The sequence below is a fragment of the Magnolia sinica genome, chromosome 19, assembly GCF_029962835.1.
Source record: "Magnolia sinica isolate HGM2019 chromosome 19, MsV1, whole genome shotgun sequence".
In the NCBI taxonomy this organism is placed as follows: domain Eukaryota; kingdom Viridiplantae; phylum Streptophyta; class Magnoliopsida; order Magnoliales; family Magnoliaceae; genus Magnolia; species Magnolia sinica.
The window spans coordinates 59,670,124-59,687,190 of NC_080591.1; the positions used below are offsets into that span (position 1 = coordinate 59,670,124).

The window sequence follows — 17,067 nt, forward strand, 5'->3', positions numbered from 1 at the left end:
AAAGGTGAATATATGAGGGACGGTCCATGTCAATTCTTTAGACCTCTATAGTATACTCGATATGGACTGTCCATTTCCCAAACCAATGATTGAATTCCACTTTTAAACCATCCAGAGAACCTACATTTTTTTTAACCATCCATTTGATGGTTCTTGGATGGTCATAAATTATGACCATCCAATCAGTTTGATTTAGGATGGAGCGCACAAAATCGATGGTCTGGATCGATGTACATGCACGTCATGTGTATAGTGGACGAGTATTTGACAGATGATTGAGCTGCAATAAACTGCATGTAATTAACACAATTCTTACAAGAACGCAATATAAACACGTCAAAAAGCTTGGTTTGATTTGTTTTTTCCTTTCATCAAGATGGAATCAAGGGTTTGGATCCTTTCCAAACCTCATCAGAGCATGAGTTGCAAGCATCGAACCTCTTCGCAACGTTTCTGCTAGTCGGCCTATCAAGGGTAGCTTCACAGTGTCTCTGTTCCATAGAGGTTTCTTGTCCCACCTGAGATATGATAAGAATCTTATTTAGTTCTCTTTCAATTTCAGATGCTCTCAATGAAGTGAGTTATTGCCATCATGATCATATAACCATGGTTTTAAGACTCAGGCGACTCTGATGCGACTAGCCTGAGTTGACTCAGACGTACCCAATCCAGTTCAATACTCCACAAGTCACACCTGACTCAGCGAGCTGCGACTCAACCATGGATGTAACCCACATCTTCCTAACATGAAGGTACACACCCACACATTCTCTCTCTATATTCAACGACTTTCATGAGGATTTCCAATGTCACATACCCGAAATGCCAAATAGATAAATGGCCCATTTAAAGGGGTGTGTGGGAGCAAGAAAAAGGTACAAAATTCCAAGTGCGAACCTCGGTAGGAAACCGCATTTGAAATATCTTTCCTATCTATTTTATGAAGACCTCAAATTGTACATTGTATGTGGAATGGCAGTTAATTACAAATAAGAATCAAAATGTATACCACAAATCTAGAACTGTGGACAAAATGAGGCATTTGGAAGAAGAGGTTCTGCGGTGTGTGCTATTTCTAGATGACAGAGAACCCGCAGGTTTTTAAATTAGCCAAACTAAAACAGAGAATGTGCATGCAATTTTAGTAACAATAGGAGTGGAAATGAGGAATTAGTTAAGATTGTTGACCAATAAGTTTCCAAAATGACCACTTTCGATAACATGGGTCAATAATTCAAGAGTGGAGACACTGAAAATGATATCGCCCATAGAATTCAAGCTGTGTGGAAGAAGTGGAGATGTGTTTCTGGAGTTTTATGTGATCACTACTCACCAATCAAACTGAAGAGGAAATCTTATATCATGAAATTAAGAATAGCTCCAATGAGCACTAGGTAATAAGATAACGGAAGTAAACTTAGACGGTGTGGCCATGTACAATAGAGACCTAGAACTGCAGGGGTTAGGGAGATGGTTCGAGTTAAAGGCTCGAAAAGGGCTAGGAAGGCCCAAAAGGACATGGTTTAACTGACAATATGATCCTTGATAGAGTGGAATGACAGAATAGGATTCAGGTATCTGACCTCGATTAGTTGGGATAAGGCTAGATGATGTTTGATGACAATCAAATGTTAGCTTGTCTATTGGAAAAATCGAACTTGGCATTGATTTAGAACTGTATCATTACCTTGCTTATAAAGATTAAAAAAGAAAAAAGAAAAAAGAAAGAAAGAAGAAAAACTCTAGCTGCACTCACTTCTGACTGCTCATGATCCAGGACAGAAACAATATGTCAACAAGAGGAATTAGGGTAGTCTAGATTTGAGGAGGATTTGTATGTGAGGAGGATTTGTCTTTGGCACGCTGGATCAGGAAGGGACGTTTTTCATCTAGATCCAGACCGTTCATATGATTTATCATATCCATTATTAGTCACTATAAGAAATTCAGATGATGAAGATAATTCTAACATAAGTACAGTGGCCTTCAAATGGATGGTTGAGATGAAAATGGATTCAGGAGTAACTGATGACTAGGATCATCTGTTTGATGTGATTTTTAACCAAGGACCATATGTAGACAAGAACCATTAGTTGGACAGACCAGATCCACTCCCAACTTGCCACATGTCTGGTATTTGCTTCCTACTCTGTATAACAAATAAGAGTTAGGTTCATCTAGATGTCACCTGAAATTGAGAGAGAGGGATTTGTAATGAATCAATTATAGAGCTTTCAGACCTGTCATTTTCCTTGCTTTCGTACAAAAATTCCTTTATAAGAGGGGAAAAGGAGGGTAGATAGTGACCTTATAAAAAGACCCATTTGAAGCTCCCTTTTCTTAAAGTCTGCAAAAGCTCAAGGTGTACAGTTTGAGTGGTGCAATCACCTTGTGCAAAGCTGTGCCCCAACCATTTCTTAGTGGATATGGCAGATTTTTGCACAAGGTGATCCTGTTGATGGGTCCAACCTTCTCCCTCCCTCCCTCCCCCTCTCTCTCTGAAATAATAAAAGGGAAGCATATATCTATGCAAGTACTACATACCAATCTTCATGGCGGACAACCTTCCCTTCCTCAACACGCAGCTTGATAAGTGATACGACATCCAAGTCTTTCCCCAATATTTTGTAATGTTGCTTGTTGTCGATTAGAATCTGAACGAAAAATGTATGGGAGTTCAGAGCTCCAAATGAAGGGGAAAAAAACCTGGCCCCTTTATAGCATAGTTCTAAAAATCCATGATTTAACTCGAAACTTGGCTCAGTCAACTTGAACCATGGAGATTATGGGCTGAGTCACCATGAAACTCAATTACGAGAATGACTCGGTCATGCCAATTCAACCCGAATCCAAGACCTCTCTCATGGGCAACAACACCTCTAACCAGCATGCCAAGTGCTGATGTCTTCCATTTCTTAATCCTTAGACAACTACATAATTATAAGAGTCAAGTGAAGACTCATCTTAGTCTTCAAGTCAACCTGACCCGGCTGAACATCTAGCCAAGTCGAGTTCTCAAAATTTTGAACTATGCTTTACAGTGCCGAAAATTGCAAGGAGAAGATGAATGATTGTCAAAGATTTGGAAAAAAGAATTCTCACCTCCCCTCTATCTGGAGCAGTTGTATTTTCTTGTATGCTATACTCCACAATTTTGGATTCACTAAAGACCTGAAAAATGTGTTCAGTGTGTTATGGTTACCTCATTCACCAAGATAAAGGCCCTGCTTGGTAGGCGCCTAAACATATGTACTCAGTGTTATGATGATCTCAGTCAAGGACAGGGCTCAGGCTTGAAGTGCTAGCCTGTCGGATTGGGTGGTCTAAAAGTTCAGGCCTGATTAACCATTGGGCGTGGCTCAGGTCAAGGTCATTGCTTTATTGATTAAGGCCGGTGGGGCCATCTTGAGCCATGATAACAATACACACATTTGTTGAAGAGGAATGATCGATAGCTGGTTGTAGGTTAACAAATAATCCATTCTTCAGGCCTTGAAAATATGTGATAGTTTCAAGTGCAATCGGAAACTAAGACTATGGATCTTAAGCTAAAGAATAACTTGAAAGCAAGACAGAGACAGTTACAGCATGGATTCAGTAGTCACTGGTTCCTGAAGAATAAATGGCTGTAGGTTAACCTACAACTAGTTGGAGGTCATTATTCCTCTTTATTAAATATCATTACCATGAATACAGATATTGTATGTTGTCCATCTCTTACTGCCACATGGGATTTATGGTCTAAGGATAGATGCTACTGTTAGTGGAGGGATTTGGTCAATTTGGGCACATTGATAGGTATCAAGCTTGACCTAATAACCAAGTTGGGTCCACATATAGCTTTGGGATCATAAACTAAAACGAGGTAGCCTTTTATTTAGGGTCCTTCGTTAGACATGGTTAGGAGTCTTGCTGTTAGTTGGGAAAGTAGTTTTCTTTCTTTTGAAACTAGTATGTGGTCTCTAATTCTAGATTTTAGAATCTAAATCAATGGAAGTCATTAGAAGGTTGTTAGTTGAGTCGATTGAGGCTATAATGGAATATGTATATGATGTTTTGGGTAGAATAAACAAAATATAACATTTTCTTAGGGAGTGTTTGGATTGGCAGTAGACTAGGGGAACCGAACAATATCCCTTTGATTTGACATTTCCTCAATTTACTTTCCTTATAAAGTCAGTAAAATCTTTTCTATGAAAAGTCAATTGGTGGGAAAAGAGGTTTCCTTTTGACATGACATTTTAAATGGTAAAATTGGTGGAAACAATGTTTTCCTTCCAAAATCAATCCAAACAATGAAAAAATACAAAGGAAGAGTACTTTCCTTAACAGTTTTTCTAGCAAAAGAAATAATTGCAAGGGGTTTCCTTCCCCTAGCGCTGATGTGAGTTTACCATCCAGTTATGTCAAAATTTCACTTTCCCTTGCATTTCCCCAATCCAAACAGGCCCTCAAGGAGAAATTCTCCCAAACCCTGAGAAGTGATTCTCATGTATATGAGGTGTGAGGCTCAACTAGGTTAGTGTGATGCTAGTGATGTGCAAGGTATGTTGTTGATTAATTATCATAGTTGTCTTATTTTTCTTATTTTTTGATATCATTCTATTTCTATTATCTGATACAATCATCAAGCACTGATGGGTTAGAGAAATCATGTTCGCAGAGGGAGCTTGATATGGTATCTGACCAGGATCCCCTCATTTACTATTGCATGGAATATGAATGCAGGAAAGCCTGAAAGTCTAATCTATTTGACCATCAGTAGACCATTACATTGTGCTTGCTATTGGGACATAAGATACTTCTCGTAGGCTGTTTGGATGCAATCAAGGGAACTTAAGAGCAGCACCAAGAGGTAGTAAGATTAGGGAAAGTAGACTCATATGGTTTAGCCATGTGCAGCACAGACCAAGAACTGTGCTGGTTAAGAATTAGTTGACTCAAGTTGAAGGCTCTAAATAGGCAAGGGGAAGGCCCCAAAGTACAAAGGAGGTGGGGGAGGGGAGGTACTCAGAAAAGGTTTGATGACCTATGGTTTACCAGATGATATGGTCCATGATAGAGTAGAATGGCAGAATAGGATTCATCTAGCCAACCTCAATTAGTAGGGATAGGACTTTGATGATGATGATAATTTGTCAACTTGCTAGAGGCCCTTTTTTAGTTCTGCTATTGGAATTTGTGCATTTTTGGATTAAAAGAAACACCTGATGCAAGATTTCACGTTGAAGCAGAGTATCTTGTTGTTGCTACTACCATCTGTAAATCAGTATCAAATCCATCCTATTTGGGTTAAGGATCAAGCAAGGACATGCCAATATCACGTTTTTGATATCATGAGTGACGCAGGACGTGAATTTAAATATGATATGCAAGATTGCAGGCTTAGATCACACCAATTCAGAAACAATCACACAAATTCCACATCCCACATGAAAATCCAAACATTCAATTAAAGGGGAATCTATGTGGGTCCAAGCCGACACAGACCAATAAAATTATAAGTCAAACGATGTCAAAGGGAAATAAAATCAACTACTCATGCATAAAAATCAGTCCCTAATCTAAGGGATTCCTTAATTTCAATTCAAGGAACCCTAAGGTGATAAAAATGGGCAAATCAATTAGGGATCATGTAATATAGGGTTAGGATTCATGAAAAAAACGGCTATGAGAGGATAAAAGAAGATAAAAACCTGAACCAAAAGATGATCCCGCGTGTGGACAGCAACAATAGCCCAGACGGACGTGCGTGTGATCCCGGCCGCACGTGTGTGGGGCCCACTATTCAGAAAAAGGCCACCTTGGCCCTGGTCGGCCAGGGATGGACTCCAAAACCTCCAAAGCTCAGCTCGATCCGATGTACGGTTTGTGCGTGGTGCTCCGCCGAAGTTTCAGCTCGTCTGCAGGCCGGAATCTGAAAACCTGCTTCAATGAAGAAATCTGATGCAACAAAAAGGACAAATTCGAAGTAATAATGATGGTAGAAGATGAGAGATATAGATGGAAGAGGGTTAGGACAGATGGGGATAGATGTGGCTTCACACCACAGTAGTTAGCCCTTCGAAAAGGGAGGGCTTCGCACCCACTTTTGAATTCTTCCACAACTCACGAAGAGAGCAGAAAAATAAAGCAGGAATTTTTTTTATTAACTTCAATTAATCAAATGAACTACAACGGGTGCTTATTTATAGGGAGAACCCTATACCCAAAAACTCGCACCATGTGCGACACCTATTACTTGGCGATGAAGTAAACTAGAATAAAAACCAAACAAGAAAATCTAAAGCGTTCACGATGTTCAAAATAATAACAATAAGCAAAACCTAAAATATAAAACCAATCCGACGAGTGGACCACGATCATGAGATCCCATGATGGGCTTTTCTTGACTATCGAGCCACTTTTCTGAACCAAAACTTGTCTTCTAGCTAGGAGACCCTCCCTGGACGTCGTCATCTAGCCAGATCGATGGTGAGGTCCTCTTTCTGTGTACGTACGTGCGTAGGGGTGGTAGTGTGCGGGCATGCATGTGCACGATGTCCTCATCAACTCTCCCCGGCTGCAAAGATTTCGCCACTGGCGAAATAAAACTCATGAACCACTCTAGGATGTCGGGATCAAGTCTCTGAAGCTCCTCCTCAGTGAGCCACGCGCTGTCCGAAGTTGGGCGTGACTTCCATTTAACTAGGTATTTCTGAAACCCGCCATCCGACGTGGAAATTATCTCATGGTCCAGGATATCCTCTATTTCCTCTCTGGGTGTGTGAAGGTTAGGTATGGGAGGCAGAGGCTGGGATGAAAGGTCGGGAAGAGGCCATGGATCAAAGGGTAAGGTTGGGACATCAAGATGGGTGGGCGAAGGGCCGGACAAAGTATCAGTGATCCCTGAAAAGCAACTAGATTTTCCACGTTGAATGTGGAACTAATTCCCATGGAAGGTGGAAGATCTACCTCATACGCGTTGAGACCGTTTCGCTTTATAATTTTGAAGGGCCCAGCACTACGCGCGTGTAACTTACGAACGGCCCCTGGAGGGTACCGCTCGGGCCTGATACGGACCATCACAGAGTCCCCAATATTGAACTCTTTGAAACGTTTATGTAGGTCTGCAGAAAATTTGTAATGCTCATTACTAGTAGTGATCTTTCGCTTGATTTCTTGATGCAACGAATGTATGTGATGCGTAAAAGACTCTGCAGACTCTGATGGGCTATGAGACAATGACATGGGGATAAGATCAATAGGTTTCCTAGGTTTATAACCAGTAACGACTTCAAAAGGACTTAGACCTGTGGACCTATTGACAGAACTATTGTATGCAAACTCGGCTATGGGTAGTACGACGTCCCATGTCCTGGTATGCTCCCCCACTAAACATCGAAGTAAACTCCCTAGGCTCCTATTAACCACCTCAGTCTGGCCATCAATCTGAGGGTGGTAGGCAGAAGAAAACTGGAGCCTAGTATTCATCATGTGCCATAATGTCTTCCAAAAATAACTCATGAATCTCACGTCACGGTCAGACACTATGGTTTTTGGTAACCCATGCAGTTTGACAACCTCACTAAAGAATAGCTTGACAACATGAGAGGCGTCGGAGGTCTTAGAACAAGGAATGAAGTGGGCCATTTTAGAGAAACGGTCCACGACAACGAATATGGAGTCATGCTTTCGAATAGTCTTGGGAAGTCCAAGCATGAAGTCCATACTGATGTCCTGCCAAGGGATGAATGGGACTGGCAAAGGTGTATATAATCCTGTATTCTGTTTCCTCTGCTTTGCCAGTTGACAAGTACGGCATTGCCCTATAATTTTGGCTACGTCCCGCTTGAGGCTTGGCCAATGAAATCTATCCTCCACTAGGGCAATGGTCTTGTCACGACCGAAATGACCTGCAACCCCCCCTGAATGTAACTCCCAGATAAGAAAATCGCGAAGGGAGGTGCGTGGTATGCACAAGCGGTCACTCCTAAACAAATATCCGTCCAAAATCAAATACTCACTGTTAGCTCCTGACGGACTCTCTAATAAAGACATATACACAACTCCAAAATCTGGACACTCAGAATACTCTTCTTTGATGCGCTCAAGGCCCGTAACTTCAACGTTCATGGAGTTGAGTAATGCGACTCGACGACTCAACGCGTCGGCAAACTTATTCTCTACACCGGCCTTGTGCTTAAGCACAAAAGTGTACTCTTGAAGGAATTGAACCCACTTAGCGTGCCTGGGGCTTAATTTCTTTTGAGAGTTCAAGTATCTTAAGGCCTCGTGATCTGAGAACAAGACGAATTCTTGCGGTAATAGGTAATGTCGCCAATGGCGTAGTGATTGCACTACCGCGTAGAATTCCTTGTCATAGGTGGAATATCTTTGATTCACCTCATTCAGTTTCTCACTAAAAAAGGTGACAGGGTGCCCTTCCTAGCTAAGTACTCCTCCTATGCCGACTCCTGACGCGTCACATGCGACTTCAAAAGCTTTTGAAAAATCTGAAAGTCGTGTAACTGGAGCTTCGGTCATCTTGACCTTTATCTCCTTGAAGGCCTTCGAGGCAGCCTTTGTCCATTGAAACTCTCCATTTTTTATGCAGTCCGTGATGGGAGCCACAATGGAACTGAAGCCTCGAATGAACCGCCTATAAAAAGTGGCTAAGCCATGAGAGCTGCGCACCTCATGAATATTGCGGGGTTCAGGCCAATTAACGATGGCCTTGACCTTCTCGGGATCCGCCGATACGCCCTCAGCTGACATAATAAAACCTAAGAAGATCACACTACTAGACAAGAACGGGCACTTCTTTAGGTTGGCGTACAACTTCTCGGCCCTAAGGATCCCACATACCTGTCTCAAATGGTTGAGGTGTTGCTCCTTAGTCATGCTATAAATCAAGATATCATCAAAGTATACGACCAGGAACTTCCCCATGAAGGGTCTCAACACTTGGGTCATCACACGCATGAAAGTACTTGGGGCATTAGTTAATCCAAAAGGCATAACTAGCCACTCATATAGCCCATCCTTCGTCTTGAAGGTCGTCTTCCACTCATCACCAGGACGTATACGGATTTGGTGATACCCACTTTTGAGGTCGATTTTTGAGAAGATAGTAGCATTAGTCATCATATCTAGCATGTCATCAAGACGCGGTATGGGAAATCGATACTTGATTGTGATTTTGTTGATGACCCTACTATCAACACACATCCTCCATATGTCATCCTTCTTAGGTGTAAGAAGGGCAGGCACGGCACACGGACTCATGCTCTCTCAAATGAAACTCTTCTCTAGGAGTTCATCAATCTGTCTCTTCAACTCAGCATGCTCCTTCGGGTTCATTCTGTAATGTGGGAGGTTTGGTAGAGTTGCCCAGGGATTAAATCAATGGCATGCTATATATCCCTCATAGGGGGAAGCTCATTCGGTAAATCATCAGGAAAAACATCACAAAACTCATGTACTACCTGAATGGCCTCGGTGGGTAACTCTACGCTAGTCTCTGGTACACTCTCCCTAGCCACAAGGGCGTATATCATCGAGTCCGCCTCCGTCTCTCTCTCAAAGTCTTTAGCATTCAAAATATGGAGCGGTTTTGACTTAGACTTCGACTCCTTCACTTCTTTTGGGCCGCTCACACCACTCTGTGTGGTGAACTCTTTTCCAGTTGTATTCTTAGGTGGTAGAGGATTTAGCTTGACCTTCTTGCCCTCAAACCAGAATGTACACACATTTGAACGACCAAATATGGTAACATCCCTATCATAGAGCCACGGCCTACCCAAAATGACATGGCCCACATCCATAGGAACAACATCACACCAAATTGTGTCTTTATAAGATCCGAACTGATTAGGGACAAGACAGCGGTGCGAGACTGGAATGGATGTTTCATCAACCCAGGAGACTCTATAGGGCTGAGGATGGGCTTCCAGCTTCAAGCCCAAACGACTCACAGTGCTAGTCGATGCCACGTTGGCACAACTACCGCTATCCACGATCATCTTACAGCTCTTTTCCCCACATTTTGCATAAGTGTAGAAGATCGTGTTGCGGCGCCAGTCATCAGTGTTCTTGGCTTGAGCCAGGGCGCAACGCACAATTGCGAAGGTCAAGGACTCTTGTGCTCCCTCTTCCTCATCACTAGGGGTTTCGACTGGCTCATATTCCTCCTCACTATCACTCTCTGGGGGCACTACTTCTACTTGCCCATCAATAAGGAGTACTTTGGTGCCCTCTCTTGTGCCGCACTGGTGAGCAAAGTGACCAAACGCCTGACACCTAAAACACCTAGTGGCCCCACTTCCACGTGAACTAGACTCGACAATCTCTTTACCCTTATCATCCTTAGGTCTGGGCTGAACATTAGGGGAAAGTTTGTTTTGGAATCCCATGTTAGGTCTAGCCCCAGAGGGGTTGGCCTTAGTACCGGATTCGTGAAAGTCAAACCGCCTTCCCACAGATGCTTTAAGGTATTGCTCGACATCTAACACTACTTGGTACAACTGTTCGATAGTGTCTATGTCTTTAGCGAGCAATTCTCTCCTAATGTCAGGACGAAGGCCCATTTTAAAATGAGCAAGAGTGAGTACGGGGTCCTTATCAACCTCACAGCGGGTCGAGTACTCTTCGAATTTCTCAATATAGTCAGCAACACTCATGGAACCCTGTCGAAGAGACTGCCACTCCTCAATCAACCGCATGCGATAAGAGAAAGGGAGGTACTTCTCTTTCAGCGTTTCTTTCATTTCTCCCCAATGGACTATTGGAAGTTCCCTCGCTCTTTCTTTTTTTCGCTCAACCGTCGCCCAAAACCTCTTTGCTTGACCCACAAGCTTCATCTTGGCAAATCGGAGTCGTCGAGCATCCGACATATCATACCACTCAAAATAGTAGTCCATATCTGCCAACCAATCTAAAAAAGCTTTAGGGTCCAAGTGGCCATCAAAAGTAGGGGCATCTACCCTAACTCCCTTGAGGAGTTGTGCATCTGGGTCATATTGATCATGATGTCCCTCACGAGTTGGGTGCACAGGTACGCGCCCATGACCAGCTCCTTGGCCGCCTCCATTCCTTGGTCTAACCTCCTGATCAACTACCTGAGATTGGGCATCCTCCCTAGTGGTGGGGTTTGCCCTGAAGGAGGCCTCTATTTCTTCAAGGCGTTTATCTATGTGTTGTTCCAAATGCTTATTCAAGGACTCAACTTGCTGGGCTAACTTGGCCACTGTTTCTTGTAGTTGTTTCATGTTTAGTGTGGAGTGCAAACCGAAACCGCGACCCGTACGTGTGGGCATACACTGACTTGCTCAATCTAAGGACCTACTATGACAACTATATGCGTCTAAAAACTAAATGACCCTACGAGACTCTATATGAAGGAGACTACACACTGTTACTAAAATTTAGCTATATATGATGGACTGAATGCATGAAGGACTCAAACAAACTAAACCCTAAATATGTGGTGAATTCCCCTACAAGAACCCTAGGCTTTGATACCAAATTTGACGCAGGACGTGAATTTAAATATGATATGCAAGATTGCAGGCTTAGATCACACCAATTCAGAAACAATCACACAAATTCCACATCCCATATGAAAATCCAAACATTCAATTAAAGGGGAATCTATGCGGGTCCAAGCCGACACAGGCTAGGAGTGGACCAATAAAATTATAAGTCAAACGATGTCAAAGGGAAATAAAATCAATTACTCATGCATAAAAATCAGTCCCTAATCCAAGGGATTCCTTAATTTCAATTCAAGGAACCCTAAGGTGATAAAAAGGGGCAAATCAATTAGGGATCATGTAATATAGGGTTAGGATTCATGAAAAAATGGCTATGAGAGGATAAAAGAGGATAAAAATCTGAACCAAAAGATGATCCCGCGTGTGGACAATAACAATGGCCCAGACGGACGTGCGTGTGGTCCCGGCCGCACGTGTGTGGGGCCCACTATTCAGAAAAATGCCACCTTGGCCCTGGTCGGCCAGGGATGGACTCCAAAACCTCCAAATCTCAGCTCGATCTGATGTACGGTTTGTGCGTGGTGCTCCGCTAAAGTTTCAGCTCGTCTGCGGGCCGAAATCTGAAAACCTGCTTCAATGAAGAAATCTGATGCAACAAAAAGGACAAATTCGAAGTACGGATGGTAGGGGAAGATGAAAAAAAAAGATGATGGAAGATGGGGGTGAATTGGGATCGATGTGGCTTCGCACCACAATAGTTAGCCCTTCGAAAAGGGAGGGCTTCGCACCCACTTTTGAATTCTTCCACAACTCACGAAGAGAGCAGAAAAATAAAGCAGGAATTTTTTTATTAACTTCAATGAATCAAAAGAACTACAAAGGGTGCCTATTTATAAGGAGAACCCTATACCCAAAAACTCGCACCATGTGCGACACCTATTACTTGGCGATGAAGTAAACTAGAATAAAAACCAAACAAGAAAATCTAAAGCGTTCACGATATTCTAAATAATAACAATAAGCAAAACCTAAAATATAAAACCAATCCGACGAGTGGGCCACGATCATGAGATCCCATGATAGGCTTTTCTTGACTATCGGGCCACTTTTCTGAACAAAAACTTGTCTTCTAGCTAGGAGGCTCTCCCTGGACGTCGTCATCGAGCCAGATCGATGGTGGGGTCCTCCTTCTGCGTACGTACGTGCGTAGGGGTGGTGGTGTGCGGGCGTGCATGTGCACGATGTCCTCATCAATGAGTGAGATCTCATTGCTACTAATCCATCTCTTCATGAAAGAACCAAGCATGTTGATGCGGATGACAACCATGTAACAGAGTAATTATTAGAGTTGGTTCTATCAAACTGTAGTGCAAAGACCCAAACCAACTTGATGTCCAGCCAGTTTGGTAGACATGAATACTTAGGTCCACTTGAAAACTCAACCAGGTACTTGATAATATTTTTAAATAAGGAAATGATCTAGTGAACCACGAAAACATGAATATTTTAAACAATGATTTACTGCACATTTTGGATCCCAAACCTTCACTATGAAATGCTAAGAGGATTACAAATTGGTTGTTTCCACTTCTTAACAAAGATGTGGTTAGCGCACTCAAATGGATATTCTCCACGAAAATGGAAAAGGCTACCATAGACAGTGAAATTAAACCTTGGAAAGTGAATAGAATGCTGATTTGATCTGCTTCACTCTGCGGGCAACAAAATTTAAGTCCAGGAAAACAGTCAGAATTGATTGTGTGACCAAGAAAACAGAAGTAAATCCAGTAATTAGCTCTGTATATAAGTTTCTATATAGAGAATTACATACCCATGGGCACACATGAGGGGGTCTTCGAATGTTGCATTCGGAGCATAAATTTCAAAGTCATGGGACGTAGCAGATGACGCATATCTGAAACCATGAAGAATAAGAATCTATCATAGTGAAATTTGTGCAGATTCTAAAATGATGAAACCTCACACATGTGAAGCATGAAACCTTCCTCTCCCTTTCACACAGAAAATCACACTAGAGAATCAAGCCAATATTATAGGACTACCGTGTAAGCACTAACCACAATCATGCCCTCAATCAATTTGATAAACTAAGTCAAGATGTTGTTTGAGTCAGCATATGTTATGCATGAGCTTCAGTACTTCACTGTCTAGTCACAACCTAAATTGACATTTGCGCGATTTTGTTTTGAACTAAGGGCCTGTTTGGATATCAGAAATTCCATGGAAATCAATGGAAATGGAAAAGGAAGGATTCCACAAATCAAATATTGCACTCTCCCATAGTTTGGATTCTCTGGCACAAAAAACTAGGCGACCACTGTCAAAAATATGAGCCCCCAAAAAAAATAAAAATAAAATAAAATAAAAATAAATAAATAAATAAAATGAAATCCATGTTTCAATAGTGCACATCAAATAATCATCACCTTTCTTTTCTTTTCCCTTGGAATACATGTATCCAAACATGCCCTATGTGTTTTGGGTGGCGCTAAAAACAAAACCCAACTGGGTTGGTTCTGAATTCTGCATTTTACAACCCCAAAATCTAGTGGGCCGTCAATTCGCTCAAATTGATTTGACTTGTTGCCAATTTCCAAGGTTCCTCCAAATGTATCCTGGACTGGAAATTTCCAACCTGTTTAAGTATTTTAGTCCCCACATCCTGTAAACTACTGGAGATGAGACCCTGCTTTAAGTCCTACTTGAACTGACTATGTAATCTAGATTAAAAAACCATAACATCATTATCACGTTTTACTTTCAAGTTAACTCAAGATATTGGCAATGTTTTCAAGTGGTGAGGGTCTCAAAATTTATTGGTAAAATTCTAGAAAAATATGAGAATTTCAGATATGCATTCTTTGTAGGTTTTGGACACGCATTTGATGGTGTATTGGGTCATTCTTTAGTAAAACTGTTGTCTATTGGGAAGTGTCAAATTGACTTGATGAAAGTCAACCAATTAAGGCTAATCGGCTTAATCAAACACAAATCAAGGATGATTTGGTGATTAGGGGCCGTTACCTATTAAATACCAAAAAATAAAATAAATAAAATAAAATGGAAAAAAAATAAAAAATGATTGTCTACCCCTTCTTTCAATATTTCCAAAATGGTTCAATCCACTTTCGTTCATCGAGTGCCACTCAAGTTTGTAATTTGATCCTCAATATAGGCCTAGAGTTTAAAATTAGTTTATAAGCTTCCTTCATAGTCGAAATGAATAAAGAAGTGGAAAAGTGAGAGAAATTTTGAAAATAATTTCCATAGTGGGCTCTTTAGGGCTGCCTATAATGGCCACATTAGCTGATACGGGCCGATACAGCCTTTAAAAAATAATATAATAACGGACCAATTCACCTTTGTAGCACATAATGGGGGTAACCGTTTTCTTTATGTAGCGGCCGATACGATCGTAAAACGACCCTTTTTTAGTACCGTGAATCCAATCTAGAAGTTTCTTTTCCACGTTACCCTTCGGATTCTCACTAATGCCTTACAATTCCAATAAGGCCTGTTTGGGTGCCACTTAAAAAATGAGTCCCTCTTGTTGTTAATGTCTTAAATCTGTCAGTAACAGGGGTCTGTCGATGCCATTGACAGACCACTCGATGCCATCGAGCAGATGTCTCGATGCCATTAACAGATGTCTCGATGCCATATAGAAAATCCAGAAAATCCATGTTGGTTGTTGGATCGTTTTAGCGTTGCTACCCCATGGCATTGAAGGAGTTCGATGCCATCAACAGATCTTTGATGGGGTGTCGATGCCATCGAAGGACCCATCGAAGATGTGTGTAGAATTGCGTAAGTTGTTTCCTATTCCGGTTGTAACACCATATATATCATGTGTAATCAGGTTTTGGGAGAGAGAGAGAGAGAGAGAGAGAGAGAGAGAGAGAGAGAGGTGTATTAGGGCTTTCTAATTCATTCCTAAGGGTTCAAGGGCATAGCTAGGGTTTGAGAAAAGAGATCTGAGGCTTGTTCGAATTGGTAAGACTCTATCTCTTGTAATTTCTGCTTTCATAGTACATTATTTGTCGTTTTGTGCCATGGTTTTTTCTTGCAAGGGTTTTTCCACATAAATTCATATTGTTCTTGTTTGGACTTGGTTGTGTGATTGCATGTACTTTGCTTGATTCATCTCTGAGTGTTTATGTGGTTCCCCAACACCTCTCATTTTAGTTACTCATAATTGTATGTTAGAGATTATGATTGTTGGTCATCAAGATTATCTTTAATCCTTTTAGCAAAAAGAAGTATAATCTCTAATATATTATTACGATTAATTAAAATGAGATGAACTCATTTCAAGTGGCATCTAAACAGGCCCGTAAGGGGTGCCCAATTAAGAAAGTTGATCAGCTGGTCAGCATCAGTCCAGGCCTGTCCCATTTACAGGCCCAAACCTGACCATGAGGATGATAAGCGTGGCCGAAACAGGTCGAGGCAACTAGCATGCAGGATGACCAGATCCCATTCCCAGCCTAGTCAACCCCATTCAAGAAATGGCTACAAATCCACACCGTAGTCTATCCAGCCCAGAAATTTCAAAATTCAAAACAATGAAATCAACCATATTCCAAATTTCAAAATTTTAACTCCCAAAAAACCATACAATAACCGAAACATGGGAAATGCACCGAAGCATAATCAAAATTCAGTGAAACTCTGTTGAAATTCAGATTCCAATCCAAATGCTTTACGATCCATCAAAATCGTAAAATTAAAAGATGAATTAACACTTACAGCTTGAGAATGTGCGGCATTATGGCATCAGAAAGGCGTCTGGAGCCTTTGACACCATCAACGGCTTCCTTCGCCTCTTGCTCTCTGATCTGATCCATGCCCTTATCTTCCAAAGCCAAACAAAAAGCAGAAAAAAAAACCCAAATCGAATTACACCAAAAATAGAAAAGACCCAGAAATTGGAAAACGAAATCGAGCTGAAGAAATATGAGAAAAATTCGTTTTTTTGTTCTTCCTCCTTTCTTTCTACTATACCTTCCACAGCAGTTTTGGCCATGTCTGAAACTCAGAGCAGCAGTTTCAAAGCCGGAGAAGCTTCTTGAGATTTCGAATGCTTGGAGTGAAGCAAAACAGCGAACACGAAAGAATCATGGTTTATAGAGTGACACGTGGCAGGAGGAGAGCCTGTAGATGTGCAGGCCGGCAGACGGCAGTTAGTAAACCCTCAATGGGAGTAATTCGATACTCTGTAAGACTATTACCCTTCATACGCAGGTATTTGGCACACATTAACTCAAACTAAAACCGACTAAGTTTTAGAAGGCACTATCGATAAGTAATCCCAACCTCTGATTCGTGGATGGTTGTTAGTTGAAATAGGATCATTGGATACTTTATTTTAAACCGTACAATAGATGTCCACCAATCTGCTAGCGAGATAATCAAATAAATATAGCTTTTTGTTTATGGTATATGTAATCTCGGAAACATAATTTAGACGGTTTAATTTGAATTAATTATATGAAATGTGTGAAATTTCTAAGTGTCTGCATATCATCCATCACGCTCTACCAGAGTATCGGAGTTTTTCTCCTCCCTAATT

General features: G+C 41.5%; 1 protein-coding gene across 2 annotated transcripts; it reads right to left on the minus strand.

The window, feature by feature from the left end:
* Window positions 1-275: 275 nt before the first annotated feature.
* LOC131235027 (uncharacterized) lies at window positions 276-16,659 on the minus strand. Of its 2 annotated transcripts, XM_058232105.1 has the most exons (7): window positions 16,500-16,659; window positions 16,245-16,350; window positions 13,306-13,389; window positions 13,147-13,186; window positions 3,103-3,171; window positions 2,545-2,654; window positions 276-518 (listed from the first exon to the last, which is right to left on the minus strand). In XM_058232105.1, the coding sequence occupies exons 1-7, from the start codon at window positions 16,519-16,521 to the stop codon at window positions 383-385; spliced, it is 567 nt and encodes a 188-aa protein (XP_058088088.1). In that variant the 5' UTR covers window positions 16,522-16,659; the 3' UTR covers window positions 276-382. The 2 variants fall into 2 exon arrangements, with proteins under 2 accessions (XP_058088088.1, XP_058088089.1); XM_058232106.1 differs by lacking the exon at window positions 3,103-3,171.
* Between the last annotated feature and the right edge of the window lie 408 nt (window positions 16,660-17,067).